The 17,306-nt window shown below is 43.9% G+C and overlaps 2 protein-coding genes across 3 annotated transcripts in view; one reads left to right on the forward strand and one right to left on the reverse strand.

The window, feature by feature from the left end:
• Window positions 1-764, reverse strand: part of VDAC3 (voltage dependent anion channel 3) — a 14,827-nt gene extending 14,063 nt beyond the window's left edge. The window contains exon 1 of one of the 2 annotated variants that reach the window (XM_042934732.1): window positions 455-764. The gene's annotated coding sequence lies outside the window, so the exon portion shown is untranslated. The remainder of the gene's footprint in view (window positions 1-454) is intronic. The other variant, XM_042934733.1, reaches the window with a different exon arrangement.
• A 2-nt stretch (window positions 765-766) lies between these two features.
• DKK4 (dickkopf WNT signaling pathway inhibitor 4) lies at window positions 767-15,991 on the forward strand. The gene is made up of 5 exons (XM_042936664.1): window positions 767-1,016; window positions 13,131-13,359; window positions 13,891-14,041; window positions 14,513-14,665; window positions 15,735-15,991. Exons 2-5 carry the CDS (start codon window positions 13,249-13,251, stop codon window positions 15,989-15,991), a joined length of 672 nt encoding a protein of 223 aa, XP_042792598.1. The 5' UTR covers window positions 767-1,016; window positions 13,131-13,248.
• The last annotated feature ends 1,315 nt before the right edge of the window (window positions 15,992-17,306 follow it).

A 17,306-nucleotide genomic window follows, 5' to 3' on the forward strand; every position in this document is an offset into this window, starting at 1 on the left:
TGGCATCCTCTCTGGCGGTAAGGAGTATGAGAGCTCCCCTGATAGTGGACAATTCCAGAGAGGAAGCTGGGGACGGGGTTGGGGGGTTGGGGGATGGGGTTGGGGTTCGAAGATCCAACTTCCCTAGAAACCAACCTCCTTTCTGGCCTGACGCCTGGAAAGAAAAGTCCTGTGGGCCCACCAGGCGTTGACAGGGTCGCGGCTCGGCGTTCCGAGCGCCACTCCCCACGCCGGGGCTGCGGCTCCATCACCTGAGGCGGCCAGGGGAGCAAGGTCCTCTCTGCCCTCCGCGGCCCAACCGGGCCCGCACCCCATTGGGCTCCTCTCTCCCTTCCGAGCCCTCCGTTAGGCCCGCCTCTCACCGGGTCCCCAGCTCTGTGGCGGGCCACCACCCACCCCCGCCAGGCCCCGCTCCGCCGCCGGCTGCCCGGCCCACAGCGTCGGCTCTCCTCACCTCCAACCAGAGGACCGGTCTCCGCTCCGCCAGGGCAACGCTGAAGGTCTTCTTCAAACCAACGCCGTCCGCGCCTGCGCGGCCTCACACTCCCCGCGGCGCCTGCGCGCCCCTAGCCGCCCCCACCCGCACGGCGTTTGCGCCGTAGTGTCGCGCCGGGTCGCGCGCCGGGGGTCTGAGTGCGGAGAGGAACAGCTGGGACAAACCCAACTGTCTGGCTCCGTGTGCGCGCGTGCGCGGGACGGCCCGGCGCGCAGGTGGCAGGGGCGGGAGTTGATGTAGGCGAAGACGCTTTGGGGACCGCACCTTTGTCCCTGAAGGGGCTCTCTCTCGCGAGAACGCCCGGAAGTTACTAGTTACTGTTGCTATGGGAGGGGCCGCGGGGAAGGCGGGCGGAGCTGACCCGGGATGCTACTGAGGGATGCTGTGGCCGGGCACGTCAGACCGTTTCATTCAGATGCGAACAGATCTTTATGGGAATTTTGTCTCCGACTGACTAAAATTCAAAAATATGACCTTAAGCTCTCTCAACTTAAGAATGAGAAAACATGGGTCCCCAGGGGTAAGTGACGTAATTTATTCAAGATCACACAGGTAGGGGTAGATTATAATTCAAAGGGAGAGAGGAGGTGGAGGAGAGAAAGCCCTTCTTTAGAGAAGAATACCAACTAATAAATATAGAAGAAATTAAAGAAAATCACCACTCTTGGAACCACCCAATTTCAGGCAAAAAATTATCAGTAAGTGCTAGACATTTGAAGATCGTCACAGTTCCAAAGTGTCAGCCCTCAGATTCCTTACTAAAAAGGGTACTTTCACATCAAAGAAGTCACCCAAGTGATTAAACTTAACATCACCAGGGATGATACAGACTGACGTCATATGCCCCCTATATGATGCACAGACGACACTAAGGTAATATTCTTGCTAAAGGTGTGTCTCTATTCTTGCGGAAACAATCAGACAAATCCAAATTGAGGGCCGTTCTGCAAAACACCGCTGGGTCCCTTCTAAAATGTAAATTTCATGAGCACCTGGGTGGCTCAGTCCCTCCAGTCGCCCACTCTTGATTTCGGCTCAGGTCAGGATCCCAGGGTCGTGGGATCGAGATTCAAGTCCCGCTCTGCCTGAGCGTGCAGCCTGCTTAAGATTCTCTCTCTGTCTCTCTGTCTCTTTCTCTCCCTCTGCCTTTCTCCCTTGCTCATGCATGCATGTGCTCTCTCTCTACAAAGGGGGAAAAAAGGGAAACTTCTGATGACAAACTGCCCTTTATTTAAACAAAAATTTTAAAAATGTAAATTTCATGAAAGATTAAGAAAAAGATTGGTGAATTGCTCTAGATTAAAAGAGACAAAAGAAAGATATGACACTACAAGCAGTGTAATCCTAAATTGGACCCTGCATCAAAACAACAACAACAACAACAACAACAACAACAACAACAACAACAAAAACACAAGAAACTGTTAGTGAGAAACATTATTGGCACAATTGAGAAAATTTGACTATTATATCAGTATTGCAACATTGTATAATTTTCTGATGTTGATAATTGTATTTTGGTTATGCAGAAATGGCTTTGTTTTTAGGAGATATATAGATGGTAAAGTATTTAGGAATGAAATGGCATGTGATTTCAACTAACTCTCAAATGGTTAAGAAAAAAAAAGACCAGAAGTAAATGTCCAAAGTGTTAATAATTGGTGAATCTAGGTAGAAGATATATGGGTGTTCATTGCATTATTCTTAAAACTTTACTGTAAGTTTTACATTGTTCAAAATAAGAAGTTGGAGAGAAAACACACCCACAAAGTCATCGATGTTCAGTCCACAATACCAAGTTGCTGCTTAATATTATTATTTACCTGCTATGTGTAAGGCATTTCAGGCTAATAAGAGATCAGTAGATAAATGCTCCCAAAGGACTCATAATGTAGGACTTAGACAAATACCTGCCAAATGAGGCAGAGTTGATAAATATAAGTAAACAGTGTATCTAAGTAGGCCAAATGAAATGACCTTTAGAGTCCAAAGAGGTGGTGTTTGTATCCCAGATCTGCCAACTCTTCGGTCTGAGGCAAGCAACTTAACCTCTCTATGCTTCAGTTTCTACCTCTGTGAAACAGATATAAGTAGTATCTACTTCAGAGGGTTGAGTGGATAGTAAATAAAATAATGTATCTAAAGCACATAACAATCTACCTAGCATATGGAAAATGTTAATTCGTTAATGACAAATGAAAATATGCTATAAGTCTGAAAGTTATGTAGGCAAAGAATACGCATATATACACATACACACATAATTATACACACACACACACACACACACACACACACACATATTAAAGCCACACTTCAGCCTGTACTCTGGCACAGACCTGGCTTTTGTCAGATATACCTGGCCATTAAAGGCTACAAAGAACACTTGAATGGGAATTTGGCAAAATTCCTTCCTTCTGCTTCTGTTATCCAAAGATCTTTCTTCTAAAAGGATCTCACAACACCAGTCCCAGGTCATGCAGAGAGACTTCCTCTTTCCCAACACCTGATATAGGAAGAAGGTGTTGTGTTGAAAGAAAATGTCAAGGAAAACAGCTGCTACCGAGGAAATCCTTGCTTTGCTTCATGTCCCTCTGGCCCTGTCAAGTTGGCATCCATGCTAATGCTCAAGGTCTATGTCAAGACCCTGACCTTGACCACTTTGAAACTACAGCTACTTCTCATTCCCCCACTTGCACTGGGATCTAAACCCTTAGAACTTTCTCGGTCCAAATTCTAATAATATGGCATTCTTTTCCTATAAAATCTCTAGAAACAGAATTTTAGAGCAGGAAGGGATCTGAGACACCTTCATTTGTGAAACATTTGCTGAATACTTGCTATGTGCAGGCACCATGCTCAGAGCTGTTACATGAGGAAACCGCCCTAAGTGCTATATGGGTCCAGAGGCCCATGTTACCTTGTGAGCAGTTTTCCAGTATAAGTCACCTGCTCTAGTGAAAATAGCCTGCTGAACTGCCTACATTACCATTTTTTTAAGTTTATTTATTTTATTTTGAAAGAGAGAGAGAGTGAGTGTGAGTGGCAGAGGGACAGAGAGAGAATCCCAAGCAGGCTCCATGCATAACTCCAGTACAGAGTCTGACTCAGGGCTCACTCTCATGTACTGTGAGATAATGAATGACCTGAGCCAAAATCAAGAGTTGGACACTTAACCAACTGAGCCACCCAGGCGCCCCTACATTACCTTTTTGAGAGAAAAATCTCAAAAGTTAGTATAGTTTTACCCTCAGAAATGAAAAAACAACTGAAGAGCAGAGGCCCCGCTGTGAAGATTTGGTAGCTCAATTATGCTAAACGTAAAAAAGTAATAATAAGATTCTAATGCCAGTGGTATTATTTAATTCCCTGTTTCTTTTTAATTTTTTTAAAACATTTATTTATTTTTGAAGACAGAGTGAGACAGAGCACGAATGGGGGAGGGGCAGAGAGAACGAGGGAGACACAGAATCCAAAGCAGGCTCCAGGCTCCAAGCTGTCCGCACGGAGTCCGATGCGGGGCTTGAACCCCTGGACCGCGAGATCATGACCTGAGCCAAAGCCGGACGATCAACTGACTGAGCCACCCAGGCGCCCCATTCCCTGTTTCTTTTGAAGCAAAAGGGCTCACTTGTTTCTTTTCAAGGACTCCAAAATTCTGATGAGGGGTGAGGATCCCCTAGTTACTGAGCATCTTTGAAGAGGAGGAGATGCAACCCATGTCCTTTGGCCGTCTACAAGGAGGCTGCAGAGCACAGGGGGACCCAGCAGTGAGAGCACCTAAGCGGGCTAGGGGAAGAGACTGGAGGCTGCTCCGAGGAGGTGATGTCTCAGAACGGCTCAGGAGGACAAGAGAGCCATGGCTTCCAGTGCAGAGGGGCAGAGCGGTCAAAGACTTCAGTACACCATACCCTGAAATTCCATGCCTAAGGGCTCATCTCTAGGAAACAATCATAGATGTATTCTCTTAAACAGCTTGAATGATTTAGAGTGGCAAAAATTTTAAAACAATCTGAATGACCAACATTTAGAGGATTCATTAAGTAAACTGTAATACACCTGTATTCTGGGTGAAGGTACAGCCATGTGTTCTGATAATATTTGATGATCTAAGGAAAATGTTCAGTGGGGAAAAAAAAAAGAGGAAACAAAAGTAAATAGAGTGTAATCCCAAGTTGTGTGTGTATGTTGTAATTTTACTTTAAGAGGAAACAACGGAATGATAACCATAAACATCAGTGTTGGGGAGGCAGACAGAGGGACTGGGTAGAGGAGACACACATGAGCAGGGGTAAGCATTAGAAATGGCAAGTTCTGGAGCTGGTGATAGATTAATTATATTGTATATTACAAAATAAATGAGGGGCGCCTGGGTGGCTCAGTCAGTTAAGCATCCGACTTTAGCTCAGGTCATGATCTCATGGTTTGTGAGTTCCAGCCTTGTATTGGGCTCTGTGCTGACAGCTCGGAGCCTGGAGCCTACTTCAGATTCTGTGTTTCCCTCTCTGTCTGCCCCTACCCCGCTCACACTCTGTCTCTCTCTCTCTCAAAAATAAATAAGCATTTTAAAAATTATAAAAAAAATGCTACATGTATATGTGTATATGTACCTGCATAGAAAAAATTGGGGGGAATTCACCGAAATTTGATAGTGACTGTCTCTGCTGGGTCAGAGTATGTGTGACTTTTAATTTCTTCTTCACACTTTTACGTATTTTCCAAAATTTCTAAAATTTGAAAACATGTTTTTCTGTTATAATTAGAAAAGGGAAGGTCACTTTCATAAGGTGGGGAAGTACTTAGGTTTATGAGAAGGCGAGTGCTGTTCCATGGGGAATTTCCACCAAAAATTGAGAAATACCTCTGGAATGGAGTACCTGGAATTTACATTGGGCCTTCCGAGTGCTCACTTCACTCTTGACCACAAGAGGGTGCAAGGAATCAAAGTAAATGCAAAGCTAAATGTGCTAGTGGGCACTGGGTTTGGGGTTTGCGTGTCAGGGTGATGAACTCTGTCCTCCTCTTGCTCTCCAGAGCTTTATCCAAATTCTTCACAAGGTTGTGAACACAGTTATGAATCCTATCGGGTTGGATGGTGTGTCTGGGGGCTTCCCTACCAAAGTCAAAGCCTATGTTGAAGGTTGAAAGGGCACCATCAAATCTTTGCAAATTGTCTATATGAGGAAACCAGTGTTGTCAATGTACCACATGTAGATTAGGGTACAGCCTGGCTGACACAACCTGCAAGTTATTTCATCTTAACCACTATATCACATTTCCATAAAGGATAATATAGGGAAAAGGTGACATAGTCCTACAGCTGTATATAATCCAAATATGGCAACAGGCAGTGTTCCCTGTGATTTTATTTCTTAGTGAATATACACCTGTGTTTCATGCAATTTGCTATGTTTGGGAATGGACTTTAGCTAGCAAGCTGTGTAGTGTGGTATAGTGGAAAAAATAAACTTTGGAACCAGAAAACTGATGTTCAAATCCTATATCTGCAACTCACTAGCCATGTGACCTAGGCAAATTACTTGACCTCTGTGAACTTCAGTGTCTTCACCCCCCTACACCCACCCAGTATTAAACTGGTCAAATGGGGCCCAGCCAGAGGGCTCCAGCCACACAGACAGCTTACTTTGGCCAAAGTTATGAGGCAGCTTGGACCACATCCAGGGTATATACAGAGTAGGAGCCTGGACAGAGAAGGCTAGATCACATTCAGTGAGTCAGATACTTCACAACACCTGGGGAGATGGAGTAACCAGATGAAGACACCCTGGAAGAGTGACTCTAACGGGGAAGGATACCAGAACTGGGCGAGCCTCCTGGAGAATACCCCGGGGAAATTCACAGCAAGTAGCTTATCCCCTCCAGAAGGGGATTCCAGAGTTCATGTGTGCAGAGCTCATGGGTAGCCATTCTTTTTTACTAGTGTTACTAAGATATAATTGACATATAACATCATGTAACCTTAAGGAGTACAATGTGATTATTTGATTCACATATATGTAGCAAATATGTACCACAATAAGGCTAGTTAACCTATCCTTTATCGTACATAATTATCTTCTTGTTGTTGCTATGGTGGGAACATTAAAGCTCTACTTTCATAGCAACTTCTACATACACAGCACGGTATTGTTAGCTATAGCCACTATAGCCATACATTTTTAAAAATGTGCTTCTTCAGAATTGAGACTCCAGGCAGATTTGGGGTCTCCTAATGCAGTTGGACTGACCCCTGCCCCCGAACTTTTGAGGGAAAAGAATCAGACCCAGTTTGGTCTAGATCAAAAGATGGCAGAACCCGCTTTGTCATGGGAAGAGGCTGCAGGCAACCAAAAGTCTGAAAGGGCCTCAAGAAGTCAGTTGTAGACTCTCTAGAAATGGAAATATCATTCAGTTAAAAAAAAAAACAACCGACATCAAAATCTGACACACGTGGTCAATAGACCTCAGCTGGGGAATATGGCGGCATGGACAAAAGGACATCCTAGTCACAGAGCCACAGCAGCAGTGACACAGTTCACCCAAACATACACACGCCCTCTTCTCAGTTCGTTGGCTCCTTCACTGACCGATGACGGGAGCTGTTACGCTTTCCAGCTGATAGGTATTGCCACAGGGGCAGCTTCTTTTTCATGTTTTCTTGCCTTTTCATAGTAGCATTTGTTGTCACACTCCCCCGCCCCCCACGTTTTGTGCAATGTGATATGTCGGTGACAACCTGGTATGGGGGAGGAAGAGTATTGCCATGGTCTGAATGCTTGCATCCTCTCCAAATTCTTACATAGAAATCTTAATGCCTGATGTGACAGGTTTAGGAGGTGGGGGCTTTTGGGGGAGTGCTTAGGGCATGAGGATGAAGTCTTCATGAGTGGGATTGTGTCCTTATAAGGGAGATCCCAGAGAACTTCCTCTCTCGTTCTACCACGTGAGGAGACAGCTGTTCATAAACCAGAACCCAGGCCTGAACCTGACGTTGTGGGCACCCTGACTTTGGACTTCCAGACTCCAGAACTGTGAGAGATGAATTTCTGTTGTTTAGAAGCCCCCCAGTCTGTGGTATTTTTGTTGTAGCAGCCTGAACGGACTAAGACAAGTACCTGGGAACAGGGCGGGACAGATAGGCATTATTTGGGTTTATGAAGTCACACACAACCTCATCTAATTTTTTTAAGTAAAAAACAAATGAAGACAGAGCATATCCTGGAAGACGGAAGCTCGTGGATTCTTGGAGCTGCTTCTAGCTGGGTGCCTGGAATGAAGTCGGGAGAGTTCTGAGGCTGTTACTGCAAGAAAAGGGAGTCCCCAGCACCTCCTTGGGGGTAGACTCCAAAGCGGGTGATTCACACAGACTAGCATCCAAACAATCTCCTGGAGCTGAGCAACATGGTGGCCAGGGACCCCCCTGTAATCTCCCAGAACACTGGTCTGTAAGAGGCTCTCGGAAAGATGAGGAGGTTAGCTGGGAGATGATGTGACCAAGCCAAGGCCACACAGTCAGTGAAGAGGCCAGGACCCCATCTCCCTGGCTTCCGCCTCAATGCCTCCAGCGTTGCCCCCATGCTTAGCTGCGAGACATCTGACAGGCGACTCCTCAGCTGTTACAAGTGGTTTGCTTTACCTTCTGACCTCAGGTAACTAAACCGTAACGTTTACAGCAACTCTTTGATTATATCCTGCAATCTCTGTCTCTTCTCAACATGCCCTTCTCATCTTTTATTTTATTGAACATTTCCTGTGAGATTCTGCCAAAGACCTGCTTGTTTCAGTTACTTTGATTTTTCTTTTAAGGAAAGCAAAATTTATGGAAATCAAACTGGTTTTGACACAGGAGCCATAGCAAATAAAAATTTCCATTCCTAAGTGACTATAAATCACGGGTTCTGACACTCTGCCTTTGACTTGAACTACAGCAGCTGTCATTCCGGAGGATACAGGTGTCTGCTCCCACACACCAGCCCACAGTGCTTCCCGGACAAACAATGTGAGTCACCCACGGAGCGGCAGGTGACCTACAGAGCCGAAGCTGGGGCCCTTGGGGGTTTCTCTGGGAATTTTCACTTCTTCTAAACTCAGTCCCTAGTGCTCCATCTGAATGTTCTTTTGGCCTAGATACTCATTGTGGAAGTAAGAGAATCAGTTTGAGATTTTCAGTGAACCCCTAATCCTTGTCAGAGGGTGTCAAGATGGCGGCATCTCGGCCAAAAGTGTGTGTGAGGGTTTCTTTGTTCTGCGGCTGACAGAGCTCCTGGTGTCTCTCTGAGAGGCAACCACAGCCTCTGCAAGGTCCTTGCTGCCGCAGTCTGAGTGTGTGTGCTTTGGCGCCCTGACCTAAGAGCAGGGAAAATGCCTTTTAAGCAGAAACGTTTGTAAAGCTGTCCCCTCCCTCCTTCCCTCTCCCTGCCATCCTCTTCCCGCTGCCCCATCATCTCTAATCCCCAGATGACTGAGATGAAGCCTTGCAGTAAACGCTGCCACAGGGGCATCTCCTTTCAGTTGCTGGCATCCCAACTGAGGCACGCTGTGATTATGAACGAGCCAGTGGCCTTGGCAGATTTGAAAATATGCCAAAAGCTACTTTCCAGGCAGATGTCACATACTTAATTTCCTCAAAATTGCTCTGGCTTTTTAGGAGACATAGAAATAGTGGCCCTGTTGCCAAATGAGGCCCGAGGTTAGGGGAGATTCTTCCTTGATGAATTGGTGGAACAAAGATCTGTGGAGAGCCTGCCACGGAAGGGCTGTGTGTCATGCTGGGTACTGAAGTTTATGTGACACTGGAAAGTTCTGGCCTGGAAAAGAGGTAAAAGACACGTATTTGGAGTGTTGAGTGCCAGTGACTGCCCCAGGCCCTTACACATGTTTTCGCACATCGAACCCTCAAAATGTCATCATTATGGAGGAGGGCAGCCAGCTTCCAGCAGGGGATACTGCAGCCTGGAAAGATGAAGTAACTTGCCCAGCACCACAAAGTTACTCCACATTCATTTAAAAATTTTTTCATGTTTATTTTATTTTTGAGACAGAGAGAGAGAGTGAGTGGGGGAGGGACAGAGAGGGAGACACAGAATCTGAAGCAGCTCCAGGCTCTGAGCTGTCAGCACAGAGCCTGACGTGGGGCTCGAACTTGTGAACCATGAGATCATGGCCTGAGTTGAAGTCAGACACCCAACTGACTGCGCCACCCAGGCGCCCCACTATATATCCATTTATTTGTGCATTCATCTATCACATCAAAATTGTGTGGGGCTTCTCTTGAGTGCCGGGCACTCCAGGCATGAGGATATCAAGATGAATTAGCTATGGGCCTGCCTTCACAGAGCTTATCATCTGGCTGTAGACACAATAAGTAGACAAAAGAGCTTTGTAAGTGCCATGATAGGTAGAGGGATGCACAGGGGAGGTGGGTGTGGTGGGGACACGGGAGAAGCCAGCGTTGTGATTGATTCAGGCCAGTCTGACCCCAAATCTCGTACTCAGTGCAGAGAGACACAGACACGGACATGTGTGCTTTTCTGTTCTATTCCATGCCTATTTGTAACCCCCCGGTGTCTGATGTCTGCATCCTTCCTCCCTCTGTCTGTGGGAGGCAGATGGAGAGCATCACTCCTGGAAAACACCTCGATATTAGATGTCCAGCAAAGACTTGATGAACTGGATAGCTTTTCCCATGACCAACTGTCACCCTGCCGCCCCTAACTTGCTTTTCACCCTGAATTCTCTGCTTTAGTGCTGCCACAGCCCACCTGGGGTGTGAGATTAGAACTGGCCGGCTCTCTCAGCTCTTCCCTTCCCACTGGCTCCCTACCCCCCACATCTGATGACAGAGGTTCAACTTCAAAACCCCACCCTTTGCTTGGTCCTCATCACCACTGTGCCACTGCCTTACATTGGACTTCCTCCTCATCATGTGGGAATTGCAACTGAGACCTGAGTCATGGCCCAGTGTCCCCTTTCACCCACTACAACTATTGTTCCATGTGGCCACCACCACTGCCTTCTTAAAAAGGAATTTAGGTCATGCCATTTTCAAGCTTACATATCTCCGATGACTTCGCACATAAGTTAAATCCAGTTTTCTTTGCATGGTGTATCAGGTTCCTCATAGTGTAGCTTCATCTTGTCCTTTACCACCTGCCTCAGGCAGACACAATCTCTCCCTGGAGCTGAGACACACCTCCCTACCCCTCCACACACTTCACCCCCTGAGCCTGGGGTGAGACCATCCTCTGCTTCTCAGCCCAGGAAACTCCTACTCATCCCACAAAACCCAGCTCCAATATTACCTCCTCTGTAGATGCATTTCTTTATTTCTCTAGAGGGTCTAGTCATGCCATCCCCTGTGATCCTCCAGCCACACATTTATGCCTTTATCTTAGCACTTGTTACAATATATCGGAAGCATCCCTAGATATATATGTATCTTCTGACTGGACACCGGTTCCTCAGGGCCAAGGATTGTGTTTTATTTATTCCCAACATCTAACCACAGGGTCTGCTACATACGAAGTGCTCAATGAATATTTCTGCTGTGTTACAAGATTTCCCATCAGCCCTTTTGTCTGTGTTTATTGCCAGAGGCCTTTGGTGCCCTGATATTCTCTCTTCAGTTAGGTAACAGGAAGCAGAGATCCCCAGCAGAGAGGGAACCCTGGGGCTCTCTCCTTTATCCTTGGTCATAATTGTCCAACTTCAAAATAAATCCTGTAACACACCTAGTCATCAGGCTTATCATAACTATCAAAGGGTGTTTGATGTTTTCAGTTGAAGCAAAAAAAAAAAAAAAAAAAAAAAAAAAGGCATCCTTGCAAAAGAAGTAGCTCCTTCTTGTACTACATGAGTGGTGGACAAGCAGCCCCAACCCAAGGGAGAGGGCTGAGGAAAGGAAGCCTCAGCTCTCCTGCTGCTAAATGCTACCAAGCCATTACTCGGGACTGGAAATGTTCCCATTGTACAGCGTGTTGAGATACATTTCAATGGGCTGGGGTTCTGGAGGAAGACCCAGCAATACCAAGACTGCCATTTATGGCTTAGAAACGATGCATTTTTAGATTTGTCGTTGTTGTTGTTGTTAAAGATTTTATTTTTAAGTAATCTCTACACCCAATGTGGGACCCGACCCACAACCCGAAGATCAAGAGGCCCATGCTCCACTGGCCAAGCCAGCCAGGCATACCTGCATTTTTAGATTTTAAACGGCACCTCTCACCTGAGGTACCAGCATGAGTCTACACTGAGAACGACGAAAACAAGGAGTGAGAAAAAAAAATGTTTTGGTTCTGCTAAGGAGTGAGGAAAAAAAATCCCAGATCTGGATTGTTCCACTGCTAAAATACTTAGGCAGTGATTACAGGTCTAAATGATTTGACTTCTCTAACAGTCTGGCTGAAAAAAGAAAAAATGAGACACCAAGGGATGAAAAAGATGTTTTCAAAAATTCAAATTAGGAAAAATTGAAAATGAATGACATTCCATCTGAAATGTCCAAGAGACCTGGAGACCTGTTCTGCTTGAGTCAATTTTTTTTAACTTAAAAAATATATATATATATTTATTTTGAGAGAGTGTGCACACATGCATGCATATGCATGGGGGGTGGGGAGGGAGGCAGAGAGAGAGAGAATTCCAAGATGTCAGCGCAGAGCCCGATGTGGAGTTTGATCTCACGAACTGTGAGATCATGATCTGAGCTGAAATCAACAGCCAGACACTTAACTGATCCACACAGGCACCCTGCTCAAGTCAGTTTAACCAATGCAATACAAAGTAAGTAAATACATTGCACATAAAATGCATCCAGAGCTTCCTATTGAATTGTATGAATCTGCATAAAATAGACTTTCTGTGGTTGCCCCCATCATCAAGTAATAGGAGAGGAGGGTTGTTATAAATCTCATTGTTTTCCTAATTAAATAACCGTAGCCTCAAACAGTTCAATTTTCAGTTTAAGGAGGATTATTTTCCAATTGACATTTAATTGGAACAGGTGCCATTATGCTCACAGCTTTTAAGCCATTGGGATTTTTACATCTGGATGCCAGAGCTAATCAGAAGGCATTTTCTCTCTTTTCTATCTGTCTTCACTATCTGAAGCAGAGTTTAAAGCTTCTCAGGATATTTTGTAACTCATTAGTTTTTGGCATCCTTGACGGCATATTGGCCAATATGATTCATTCTTTCTTTGAGCACAATTAGCCGTGAAAACAGATCTTAGAACAGACTCCCTCCACCCCCAAAGGATTATTGAAGGTAGGAAATGCAGGTGATTATCAGAGTTTGCCTTTGATACAGACATCCTGCTCTTCTGCTAACCCTTTGAACTAACTTTGATATGCAATAATTAAGAGGGATTCAACCCCTGGAGGAGAAGCCGCTGTGGCCCTGCCTCTCCTCTCCCTCTATTGAGTCCTTGTTTTGAACTATTGATCAAACAGATCTGAAGGGATTTGTTGAAGCCTGTGTGGGGTAAGGAGGAAGGAAATGAAGGAGGAGGGAGGGAGGTGGAGAGAGATGAGGGGGGCACATCTGGTATAAATCGTTTCAGAAGGAATCTGCTGGTTAGACCTCACTCATCCTATTTCACACACCTTTCTTAGACAAAGATTTGTTTTTCCTTCAGGAAAAGCAGTTACGGACGACTTGCAGGGTTTCCATTTTGGCAAAAGCTCTATTGTAGGTTTATTGCTGCCCAGTTTGGAGAACGCGGAGACAGCTGAGAAGGTCAAGGTGATTGAAGGATGGCGGTGGTGGTCTTGCTGGGGCTCAGCTGGTTCTGTGCCCCCCTGAGTGCTCTGGTTTTGGACTTCAACAACATCAAGAGCTCTGCCGACGTGCACGGGGCTCGGAAGGTAAAGTTCAACCAGGGAGCAGGGGGCAGTTCACTTGGGGTAAGACTCACCGAGGTGCTAGCTGGCAAATGGGTGCAGTGATTGATGGGACTCACTTGAGAAAAGAAATCAAATAGGAATGGCACAAATACCCACATTATATTTAATTAAACTGTAGCACAGCTTCTAGAGGTAACAGATATAAATCAAAAATCTCATAACTATCTATAAGACACACATGGGAAGACATTTTCTTCCACTTACAGAAAGAGCATAAGAAATTTAAATCCTGAGTTTTAAAACTAGGACAACTTTTTAGGACAATTTTTCGAACACGAGTAACCTATGCAACACATAGGTTTCTTCATTGGAAATTTGGTCTCTCCTTTGTGGGAGAAAACCAATTATACTGAAAAATTAAGGTGCCACCTAAGGTTTGTCCCTGCATTCAAAGTGCTGCTGTGATTTGGCTTCCTCCATCTCCCACTTTGAATTAAAAGTCATTCTACATCTTGTTGGATTGCCCGGCCTGTGACAAGTTTTTCCCTACAGGGTTCACAGTGCTTGTCTGACAAGGACTGCAGTTCCAGAAAATTCTGCCTCAAGCCTCAAGATGAGAGGCCATTCTGTGCTACATGTCGCGGGTTACGAAGGAGGTGCCAACGTAATGCCATGTGCTGTCCTGGAACACTGTGCATGAATGGTAAGCTGTCATAAACCCCTGTGGGACTGCTCTGCCCCATTGAACAGTGGCTTTACACTGAAGACAGCATCTGAATCTCATGCACTAGAATATTCCAAGATAGGCACTCTCTAAAGATTTCCTGGATTTATACTTGAAGTAATTTATGCAGCTGCCTTTTCTTAATGCAACAAAATAGTTTATTTCCTGGCAACAATTTTTGCCAACAACCTAGAGATAATGATTTTCAAGGAAAGGTTCAAGTTGGAACCTTACAAATTCTTTCATTTTCTGGATTCCACTTATTACTTAACCACTTTCTTTACCATATGTGCATGTAAATATTTAGTGCATATGTCCCAGAAATCTTGAAAGTTATATATAAACTGAAGGCAGAGGTACTGCCAAACTATGTAACAGTATGATAATTAGCATGTCTGTGGTTCTAGTCCTTGAAGTTAATAACTCGAACTACATCTGGTTGTTGCTCAGATGTTTGTACTACAATGGAAGATGCAACCCCAATATTGGAAAGGCAGATGGATGACCAAGATGATATAGAAACAAAAGGAACAACTGAGCATCCAATTCAGGAAAACAAACCCAAAAGAAAGCCAAATATTAAGAAACCACAAGGCGGGAAGGGTAAGAGAAGCATTCTGAGCACTCTTTTTTTTTTTTTTTTTTTTTTTTTTTTTTTTAAAGAAAAACATTTCCAGGGCGCCTGGGTGGCTCGGTTAAGCATCCAACTTCGGTTCAAGTCATGATCTTGCAGTTCGTGAGTTTGAGCCCCGCATCTGGCTCTGTGCTGACAGCTCAGAGCCTGGAGCCTGCTTTGGATTCTGTCTCCCTCTCTCTCTGCCCCTCCCCTGCTTGTTCTCTCTCTCTCTCTCTCTCTCTCTCAAAACTAAATAAACATTAAAGAAAAACATTTCCTCCCCCTAGCCTTTTAAGGATAGGCTGAAACTGACTTGATTCCTCTCCACTCCAGAAACACATAGGGAGTATGTCTTGTTTCTCATCTCTTTCTGTAAGCAGCTATGGAGATCATGCAGGGAGTAACATAAGGCAATCAGCAAGAGGACAGGGGAATAGCCATAATAATGAACTGGTTAGCAAGATTTTTAATTGAATTTTACACACGTATCTTTTTATAGTCTGTAATTTAACAAATGGCAGTTTCCCTTTCTAGATCCTCAGAATAAAAAATGAAGAGAAAAAAGAGAAAGTAAATGCATTAACTTTTTATTCTCAAACAAAATACAACCCACTAAAATGAAGCTTTTTACAAAATTGTAGTCTCAAATTCCAATCTGTGACAGAAATTAAGTAGAATGTTTGAAAGCAGTGAATTGGCCATTCTTGTGCCTTCAGGTTAACAGTCCCTTTTATAAGTAATGGTCTTTATGCCAGGATAAATCCCATTTAAAAAAAAAAAAAGAAACAACACTGATAAGGGATGCTTATTTCATTCCTCAAGACTGGAAATCCCATCTTCCTTTGAAAATGTTTTAACTTTATAAAACAAATTCTATTAGGTAGGGCTGAAATTTCCATTTCATATACTTTTAGTAGATTTAGCTCTGGGAGACCTGCATGCTCTATTGTTCCTTTGTGGCCTTCAGTTCTATATCCCACACCTTTACCCCAGCGATAACCCCCTCACGTGCCACTTTCCCCACTTTTGCTGCAGCCCTTACGAATCTTGTTACAGGACAAGAGGGAGAAAGATGCCTTAGAACTTTGGACTGTGGAGCTGGACTCTGCTGTGCTCGTCATTTCTGGACTAAAATTTGTAAGCCAGTTCTATTGGAGGGACAGGTCTGCTCTAGGAGAGGGCATAAAGATACCGCTCAGGCTCCAGAAATCTTCCAGCGCTGTGACTGTGGTCCTGGACTAATATGTCGAAATCAAGTGACCGGCAACCAACAACACACACGGTTAAGAGTATGCCAAAAAAATCTAAACTAAATACTTCAAAATAAAGACAACTCCTTATTGTATTCAAACAGAAATCTCAGACATTACTTTAAAAAATCTTTCCCATACAAGGGTGCCTGGGTGGCTCATTTGGTTAAGTCTCTGACTCTTGGTTTCGGCTCAGGTTGTGATCTTGCAATTAGCTGGATTGAGTCCCGCCTTGGGCTCTGTGCTGACGCTGCGGAGCTTGCCTGGGATTCTCTCTGCCCCTCTCTGCCCCTCCCCATTTCATGCTCTCTCAAAAGAAATAAACTTAAAATAAAAAACTTTCCATACATATATCCCTGAAAATCAAATCTTGTAGTAACTGAGATAGACTGAGTCAGAGCACTGCGATGTGCTGCCTTGTGATGAATGAAAACCAGCTTTGGCTTTTTGTCTATTTCTGCAGGAAAGAAATGTGATTCCACAACAGAAAAGTTTAATTTGATCTAGTGACTCAATTAGTTCAAATAAATCTTTATTTCATTTCCAGTGAAATTCTGGTACCTGACAGTAGCTTGGGGGACAAAAGTGAAGGTTTCTGCAGTTAATTCTTGTATTTTACTGGCAAAAAACTATCACAGTAAATTAAGGAAAAAAATTATATTAAAATCCCTCATTTATTTTCTTTCATTTCTTGTCAGGGAAATATCATTTCACTACAAAATAATTTGGTTAATAAATAAATAAGATTCGGGCGCCTGGGTGGATCAGTCAGTTAAGCGTCAGACTTTGGCTCAGGTAATGATCTCGCAGTTCGTGATTCTGAGCCCTATATCGGGCTCTGTGCTGACAGCTCAGAGCCTGGAACCTGCTTCAAAAGTCTGTGTCTCCCTTTCTTTCTCCCCCTCTCCCATTGATGCTCTGTCTTTCTCTCTATCAAAAATAAACATTAAAAAAAAACAGAAATAAGATTCAAAAGGTAATATTTTATGTGAATATAGTCCTTTGCAAGTTACAAAGCATTTGCATGCATTGTTTTCAATAGCTTTACTTAACCACTTGATAACTTTTTACATTTTATATTTATATAACTTTAATTATATAAATTAATCTAATTTATATTACATTAACTTATTAAATTATATTAATTTACTATATAGATTATATAATTTCAAAGCTAAGGTCTTCAAGGAGTGTTTTTACTTATATGTTTGACCATTTGAATTTAAAAAGTTACCTTGGAGGAAAACTAGAGCAAATAAGTGAAATTTTTGTTTGTTTGAAGTTGAAGAGGCCATATTTTGTACACACAGGTGCATATTGTAAGTGGTTTTGCTTAGGTAAGTTCTTTCTGATGAATTACAACCAATTTCAGATTTAA

The sequence above is a fragment of the Panthera leo genome, chromosome B1 (assembly GCF_018350215.1).
Source record: "Panthera leo isolate Ple1 chromosome B1, P.leo_Ple1_pat1.1, whole genome shotgun sequence".
NCBI classification, from domain to species: Eukaryota; Metazoa; Chordata; class Mammalia; order Carnivora; family Felidae; genus Panthera; species Panthera leo.

Excerpts from the sequence above, each read along its gene's own strand:
- DKK4 (XM_042936664.1), top strand. The coding sequence starts at position 13,249 with ATGGCGGTGGTGGTCTTGCTGGGGCTCAGCTGGTTCTGTGCCCCCCTG. Across the intron at positions 13,360-13,890 it reads ACGTGCACGGGGCTCGGAAG|GGTTCACAGTGCTTGTCTGA; the intron begins GTAAAGTTCAAC and ends TTTTCCCTACAG. Across the intron at positions 14,666-15,734 it reads GAAACCACAAGGCGGGAAGG|GACAAGAGGGAGAAAGATGC; the intron begins GTAAGAGAAGCA and ends ATCTTGTTACAG.